The sequence below is a fragment of the Abramis brama genome (assembly GCF_963993115.1).
Source record: "Abramis brama genome assembly, chromosome: 11".
NCBI classification, from domain to species: Eukaryota; Metazoa; Chordata; class Actinopteri; order Cypriniformes; family Leuciscidae; genus Abramis; species Abramis brama.
This window is the reverse complement of record NC_139973.1, coordinates 41,180,102-41,189,124: the sequence shown is the minus strand read 5'-3', so window position 1 is coordinate 41,189,124 and position 9,023 is coordinate 41,180,102. Positions and strand designations below refer to the sequence as shown.

At 35.1% G+C, this 9,023-nt stretch overlaps 1 protein-coding gene across 1 annotated transcript; it reads right to left on the bottom strand.

Moving 5' to 3' along the window:
• Window positions 1-384: 384 nt before the first annotated feature.
• Window positions 385-2,593, bottom strand: LOC311092943 (retinal cone rhodopsin-sensitive cGMP 3',5'-cyclic phosphodiesterase subunit gamma-like). Its single transcript, XM_084129977.1, has 3 exons — window positions 2,454-2,593; window positions 874-1,027; window positions 385-779 (listed from the first exon to the last, which is right to left on the bottom strand). The coding sequence occupies exons 2-3, from the start codon at window positions 1,013-1,015 to the stop codon at window positions 703-705; spliced, it is 219 nt and encodes a 72-aa protein (XP_083986103.1). The 5' UTR covers window positions 1,016-1,027; window positions 2,454-2,593; the 3' UTR covers window positions 385-702.
• Between the last annotated feature and the right edge of the window lie 6,430 nt (window positions 2,594-9,023).

The window sequence follows — 9,023 nt, the reverse complement described above, 5'->3', positions numbered from 1 at the left end:
TGACTGATTTATGAGTGTGACACCTTGGTTTAGAGGGGTGTATTTTTGGGTGGCCAACGCCCCCTTAATCACACCTGTTGATGATCCTTATTAATGGCTTCATTGCTCATTCTCTCCAAGGACTCTGATGAAGATGTAACTTTACATCGAAACGTTAGTCATTCATTGTTATGCACCTTAAATAAATATTTTAATCAGTAGACATCTGTGCTGCACCGGCGATTCCTTTTGTCTGGTTTGTTTTGTCCTGCCCTGGTTGCACCGGATTGTTTGTGGATTACAGAAGCGCAGAGAACCTTCTTTTCAAATGAAATAATGTCTCATAATGGACCCAGTTTAAAGATTCTCTATCAGTTCTGAAAGACAAAAGACTAATCACACAAATTTGGGAAAATAAATTTTTTATTGTGTTCTACTGCCAAATCGAGGATTTTAATGAACTGAGTTGATTCTGACACAGACACAATCACATGTACAGTTCAAAAACATAAAGCCAATTTGTACTTAGTTCCTGCATGATATTGCATCTCTGAGATCGATTCCAGTGATGCAGTCGAAGAAGAGTCACTGTGCTATTTGTCCTTTTTCCCAAAAAAAAAAAAAATGGAATCATGTCATTCCTCTTTGTGTGTTGGGCTGAAAGCATCTGTTGCTTGTTCAGTCTTGATGTGTGTAATATTACGTGATCAGAAGGAAAGTTGGCTACAAAATTCCATATTTCGCCAGATCGCTGAGCTCCATGTCACCAAAAGCTTCCCAGGGGCAAACCACAGTGATGTCTGTTGAAAACCCAGAGAAAGAAGGTGGTCAGGCTCATTCAAAACACTGAAACAATATTTACATGATGAAGGCGACTGAAATGCCACGGTTTACCTGTGCCGAGACCCTCCATCCCAGGGATGTCATCTCCCATGCCTTTCTGGCCAGGTTTAGGAGCCTTGCTCTTGAAGGTGCGAGTGGTCCTCTGCTTGAACTTTGGTGGCGCTCTCTTCTCAACGGGTGCTGGGGCGTCCATTTCTCTCACTTACTGAAATATAAACAGGCTTACTTTAAAAACTATATTATTATTAACTACTATATTGTCCCCTTTACCGATGTCCTTAACAGGTTAGCTGTTAATCTTCTCATTTTGGGATTGTGTTAATCCTAATATGCTGGTTACACAATGAGTTTATTTACCAACATCTGTTGCTCTTTACATAATCTCGTAGAGGAGATGCCCAGCGCTCTAATTCCATCACATTTATCCCAGCCTACTTCTGGAATCCTGGGAGAAATGTGTCAGAGCTTCTGTTTTTAGTCTGTTTTTGCCTAAATTGGCTCTTGCTGTTAAATGTCTACTGTACATTTCAGCTTCACCTAAAGAAGTATATAGTAAATTCAAGTCTTTGAGGCTGTAATATAGGGAAGCTTCTTTCCACCATGGAATACAAATAAAAAAGGTACAGAAATGGCGAGTTTTTATCTCACAATTCTGACTTTTTTCTCCACAATTCCAACTTTATATTTATACTTTTCTTTTTAGAATTTTTAACTTAATCGGAATGGTTAAGTTACCATACAAAACTTGGTTATGGTTATGTTTTGCCACTTGCTGTGTGAACCCAAAATAAACATGGACATGATTCGAAAGGTTAAATGGTCCTGAAAAAAATAGTCACACTTGTATTGTTCACGGTAAAAAAGGAGCGCATTGAAAATGAATTGTAGACTAATTTCATGTAGTGGAAGCGTTTGGTACTGCGGCCAAACAAAATCTGACTGAAAGCTAATTTTTTGAGATATCAACCTCATATTTGGGACACAGTTTTTTTAGATTTAAGGCTTTGATTTTCTCACAGTTTTAGAGTAAAACGTGTTTCGGAAAATCATATTCATATAAAAATTTAAAATTGTATTTTTGTGCATTTTTCATAACAATAAATGAAAAATTGTATAACTTTTCAAGGCCACAAAACTTATTTCACCTCAACAATAATCTGCCAAGTGCATACATATAATTGAGTACCTCAAAATCCCCTAAAAATACAAAATATTAGATAAAAAAACATTATCGACTAAAATATAGTACAATCATTTCATTAAGATAAATTTTTTTTCAACCAACCATAATTTTTGACCAACACGCAAACAGTACCAGAGGGATAATGTTTAACTGAATGTCCAGGTGTGTAATTCTGACTCACATTCTGCTTTTCCTTTTATTTATTCCCTCTCTATCACTAAATCTGTCTGTTCTTTTTCATTCCACGAAAGTCTTTCTCTCTTCCTCTGTTTTCTCTCTTGTCCTCCTCATGCTCCTCATCCCAGAATTCCTGCTCTCAGTAAATCCATGTGTTGTGTATTTACTACAGCCTGTCTGAGAACATTTAAATTAAATACCGTAGTACTTTACCTGACTTTCTCAGTGCATTGTGCTGTAAAATGTGTCTCAGGTGAGGTGAATCTCTTACCTGTGCTGGAGTTTCTGGCTCTTCTGGTTCTCTTAGCTTCTCTTCTGCGATGTCTCGCTTCAGATCGTGTCCAGTGTCTCTGCCGGACTCTTTTATAGCGCTCCACTAATCTTCTGATCCTCAAACGCCTCCAACAGAAGCAGATAGAGGGATCAGGAGATTGACACATGGAGTATTTTAAGCACTTCAGGCTCTTACAGCTGAGGACACGCGTGTGGTAACAGTCATAGTTTATTCACAACATCTGCAGTTTGTCTTCTGTGAGTCTGACACACGATATGCTGAAATATGATGAATGTGTGTTCAAACATCTTTATGGCCATTAGTTGATTAATACGTACACTGTAAAAATAATTCTGTTAAATTTACGGTAAAAATCGTCAGCTGCGGTTGCCAGAAATCTACCGTAAAAAATACGGTAGCAATATTTTAGGTTTTACAGACTTAACTTAAATTTACAGTAAATAACTTATATAATTATCTGATATAGGGCCCTATTTTAACGATCTGAAACGCAAGTATCAAGCGCAAAACGCAAGTAACTTTGTGGGCGGGTCTCGCAAATCGACGCAAATCTAAAATGGGTTGGTCTGAAGTAGCTTCATTATTCATAGGTGTGGTTTGGGCGTAACGTGAAATAAACCAATCAGAGCGACATCTCACATTCCCTTTAAGAGCAGGCGCGCTTGTTCCATGGCGGATTGCTATTATAACGGTGGATTTGCCAGGAGCGGTTCACAGCCGAGGAGACCGACGTTCTCGTCAGGGACGTTAGGGATGGAGAAACACACCCAAATTAACTTCGGTTAAACAGGCGTACGATAATTTGGGTAAATGTGTAAGCTAGATGTATGCTTTTATAATAAAATATCTATCTATCTATCTATCTATCTATCTATCTATCTATCTATCTATCGTAATAATGTATGATTTGCAAAAATGATAACTGCTGCATCTGTGTGTAGATGAGAGAATTAAAGTGTATGCGCGTTGAGCACACGCTACATTGATTATGGCCCTTAAAATAGCATATGAATAACATGCGCAACGCGCCACTGACTTTAAACAGTTTTTTTTCCGGCCAGTGGCGGAATTGTTTTCTAAACCTGTAAAATAGCATGAGGGAACGTTTGTGCCGGAACACGCCTCCTCTTTGCGCTGAACCGCCCCGGGGAGCGCAAGTGTATTTCTTAGTTAACCGACGTGCGTCTGTGGAGGGAAAAGTCTGCTTTGCGTGGGTGCAAAATAGGAATGATACATGCGTCGGTGTACAGTCAATTGCGCTGGGTGCAAGATAGGGCCCATAATGTTAATTTACCGACCTATTGAAGTACTAATATCTGTTTTGGACCATTTTAATATACTGACAACCACCAATCACAGTGGTGATGAGAGTCACATGATGAATCAAAGCTCATCTCAAGCAGCTTTTGCACAAGATTGTAGTAATATACAGAAGCTGAACAGTGTCATTCACACAAAAACTAATGGTAACACACATGAATTTTTAAAAATGCAATAAACATTAATCTAACAACATTAAATGTAATATAAAACCCGTACATATAACATGTACATAACTGATTAGAAAAAAAAAACTAAGAAAAACTATGAATGTCAATTTACAATTTTTCACTGTAAATTATACAATGACTTGTTCTTTGTCAATTCTAAAAACTGTATTTTACTGTAAAATTACATTAAATGTAGGGTTAGATCTATCACAGTTATTTACCATACATAGTATGTAAAATTTCTGTTAACCAATTAACAGTTTTCACTGTAGCATTTTTACTGTCTTTTACCATTAAAATCACAATCATTTTTCACCTCAGTTCTCATCTAATTTTCATATTATTAGCACAACAAAATATATTAGAAGACTATTGTGCTCACGTTCCCATTAGGTTTGAAAAACATTTTCTGAATGTTCTCTTAAAGTTTTAATGTTTAACAAATGTTAAGGGAACATTCCATTTTATCGTTTTCCAAACATTATGGGAACGTTACTTTTGAATGTTCTCTAAACAACTTAGACGAACTAAAACTTTGAAGAAAAATATGAATGATGTATAAATAATGATTTTCTGCTAATGTTTTGAGAACATTATTAAAAACCAGATAACTTTGAACGAACATTCTATTAATGTTACTAAGAAAGTTTGTCCATAACTTTAAGAAAACCTTGACAGTCCCTGTATTCTGCATCGATAATTTTTATTTTCCATATTAAATACTTCACCAAATAACAAATGAAATGAATTGTAAGCAAATTTAATCTAAATCTAAAAATAAATCAGTATGTTTTATTTTGATGCTGTGTTTGAACTTTATGTTTAAATTAGACTCAAACTCAGATTCATGAGTTCATGTTGATTTCATGTTTCTGATCTCAGGTCAAGCTCTTTAAGTCTCTTCTCTAACCTGATCCTAAACATACGGTTATATCTGACCGTTACTAATTAAAGAATAAGCAGCTCTAATCCACAATCCCGATTGGCTGTCCTGACAGTAATTTAGGTTATTATATAATCTACTCATTAACATGTACTGTAATGTTCTCATGTGTGTTTGTTTATTCACATCTATAGCTAATGAGGATCTTGTGCTCTTCGGATGGGATTTATATACAGCTACAAAATCTGTCACTGTAGCCAGGTGCACCTTTATACATTATTTACCTCTTAAAGGTACATATTCGAACTTTTTTTGACAGCTTTTGTGTCTATTTTCTGAGAGTGTGGTTGTCATATTTTGGAACATGCTCATACTTTAATATAACAAACTATACAATGAGTTAGAGACTAAAGTGTGGGTCTAAAAAGTGACAATATTTTTGAGAAATGCTTGAGCATCATTTACAAATTACAAATACTTACTCTTCAATTATATACATTAAATACATTATATTGGTGTGAGGGAATGTATTTATTGAAAATATTATGATATAATATAATATTATTGTATAATTTTAAATTACAAAATTATCTGTAAGACGTGTGTCTAATTCGGTCCTTCACAGAAATGAATGAGAAAATCTGTGATCTAAAACAAAATGTAGAAAAATAATACACACTGTTGCTGATTTTCCTCATTCTATTAATATTTTACTGATAGCATCTAAAATAGTTTTTGTGTGAAAGAGGCAGCAAGATCTCAAGAATAGCTTACCGTATATATATCGTGTAAAACGCTCTTTAGGCGACTAAACATTATTTAAGGCTATCCTATTGGTTAGGATATTGATATAGGAACTGTTGTTGTCAATAAAGTTACATTTATGATGTTTCTTTCTTTAAAACTACATAAAATTTCATTCCACTTTCGTCCCTCATACCAAGTTTAACCACTTTTACTGTAAACCAAGAACCAAGGTAGCAAAGTGACTGGTCATAAAGAGCTTGTGAAATGGGGAACAGTAAACCAGAGGTATAGTAAAGCATATAGTGAGTGTGTTAATAGAGTTGCAGATGAAAATCTGTCTCCAGCTCTCTCATTCACACGTTTGGTAAAACTGTAAAAACACTAGACTAGTAAACCATTAAAGTCACTGTGAAATCAAAATTGACAATTCTTGTTTTAATGGAATATTGCAGCATTTATTATAAACTTCCATTTCATGCTGACTGTTTTATCAACAAAGAAAATAAAGAGTAAAAGTGAAATAAACATCAATGTGTTAAACAAAAATGCATTCATTACATTGCAAATATCCAAATTGGTAACACTTTATAATAACGTTCAGTTGTAAGTCATTTATAAGTGATTAGTTAATGATGAACTAACCATTTACAAAACATTCATAAATGAGTAGCAAGTGACATACTAACATTTTAGGTATGTTTTGTAAATTGTGTTACAAGTCATTTACAATTGATTAGTTAATGATTAACTAATCATTTACTAAACATGACTATGCGTTTTATAAATGTTTAATAAATGATGTTAAATTTTTTGTGTGTTTTGCTCACATCAGGTGCACAGTGGTTAAAGACTCCATGTGTTTCAGAGAAGCTGTCTATACCCTCACCAGTCAGCACTTACACTGCAGTACACACTACAGTGTTCAACACCTGTTATAGATGTGTAAACGCATGAATAAATCATTTACAACACTTTCTGCATACCCTAATCCAGTGGTTCCCAATTCCAGTCCTCGTGACCCACTGCTCTGCACATTTTGTATGTCTCTCTTATCTGACACACTCAGTTCAGTTCATGGAGTCTCTCCTAATGAGCTGATGATCTGGTTCAGGTGTGTTAAATAAGGGAGACATACAAAATGTGCAGAGCAGTGGGTCACGAGGACTGGAATTGGGAACCACTGCCCTAATCTAAAGTGTAAACTATTCATCACTTGTAAATGTCTTACACTTCATTTGTAGATTACCACTTCAAGAATCAAAAAGGCATAAGGTCTGCGAATGTTATCTACGAATGTATATGTAACACATTTACAAGTGATGAATAGTTTACACTTTAGATTAGGGGATGCAGAAAGTGTTGTAAATAATTTACAACACTTTCTGCATCCCCTAATCTAAAGTGTAAACTATTCATCACTTGTAAATGTGTTACATATACCTACAAATGATCTGTATGTGTATTCAAGGCATTTACAACACTTTTTGCACCCTCTAATTGCTATATATATACAAAAAAACAAACATTTATTAAACATTTATGAAACGCATATTCATGTTTTGTATATGACTAGTTAATCATTAACTAATCAATTGTAAATTACTTATAACTGAATCTACAAAACATGCATACAATAATTAACATATCACTTATTAATCATTTATGAACGCATAGTCATGTTTCGTAAATAATTAGTTAATCATTAACTAATCACATGTAAATGACTTGTAACGGAATTTACAAAACATACATAAAATGTTAGTATATCACTTGCTACTCATTTATGAATGTTCTGTAAATGACTAGTTCATCATTAACTAACCACTTATAAATGACTTACAACTGAACGTTATTATAAAGTGTTACCTTTAAGTTAATTTAATGTAGATTTAATATTATTTATTAAATTTAGATATATTAATTTAGAAGACACTTTTATATAAAGTGATTTATAGGCCTAAATGAGGAACATCATAAGCAATTTGTCATAAAACTAAACATTTATAGTAAAACTAGATTGGTACACGGAGAGGCAGAAAAAAAGAGTGAGAAACCTATTGTCTTATAAAAATAATTATATAGAAATTATTTAAAGTTCCCCTGTAGTCAATCATTTTTTTCCTTAAAACAATTTTTTTCCTTTAAAAAAATTCTTCATGCCTTAAAATATCTTGAATGTAACTCTATACCCTTGCCTCATTTAGTACTGGAGGTATCATGAATATGAAAATGAGTCCCGCCTCCACTCACTCACAGCAGCTCAGAGATCCACTCATTGACAATCACACGTTGATCTGGTTACAAGGTAGTTTGTGATGTCAGAAACACCAGCGATTTCAGACCGTGTGTTTGAGACTGAAAATACATCCACTTTCTTTTGAAATAGAAAGTGGATGTAAGGAAATAGCTAAAGCATTGAAAATCCCCATCTCCACCATCAGGGCAATGATTAAAAAGTTTCAATCAACTGAAGATGTTACAAATCTGCCTGGAAAAGGATGTGTGTCTATATTGTCTTAATGCAAGAGTTTGAGTGGTCAAAGACTCTCCAAGGATCACAGATGGAGAATTGCAGAGATTACTTGAGCCTTGGGGTCAGAAAGCCTAAAAAAAAATCAAACAGTACCTATATCAGCACATGTGGTTTGGGAGGGTTTCAAGAAAAATCCTCCTCGCTCATCCAAAACTAAACTCCAGAATATTCAGTTGTCAGACATGACTGGAACTTCAAACGGGACAAGATTCTGTGGTCAGATGAAACAAAAAAAGAGCTTTTAGGCAGCAAACCCACCAGATGGGATCAAAATTACCCCATGCTTACGGTTAAATATACCACTGGATGTTTAATGTTGTGGGCCTATTTATTTGCAGGAGGTCCTGGACTTCTTGTTCAGATATATGGCATCATGGATTCTAGTAAATACCAACAAATAAAAAAATAAAAAATCTAGAAATCTTGGGCCGGGGTTGGATCTTCCATCAGGACAATGATCCAAAACATTAACAAAAAAATGGTCAGTGAAAAAATGAAGCATCTGCTATGACTGTCCCAGTCCCCTGACATGAACCCTATAGAAAATGAGTGGGTGAACTGAAGAGAAGAAGCACCAACATGGAGCAGGGAATCTGAAGGATCCGGAGAGATTCTGTATGGAGGAATGAAGGACCTGGAGAGATTCTCTATGGAGAAATGAATGACCTGGAGAGATTCGGTATGGAGGAATGAATGATCTGGAAAGATTCTGTATGGAGGAATGAAAGACCTGGAGAGATTCGGTATGGAGGAATGAAGGACCTGGAGAGATTCGGTATGGAGGAATGAAGGACCTGGAGAGATTCAGTATGGAGGAATAAATTATCTGGATAGATTCGGTAAGGAGGAATGAAGGATCTGGAGAGATTCGGTAAGGAGGAATGAAGGACCTG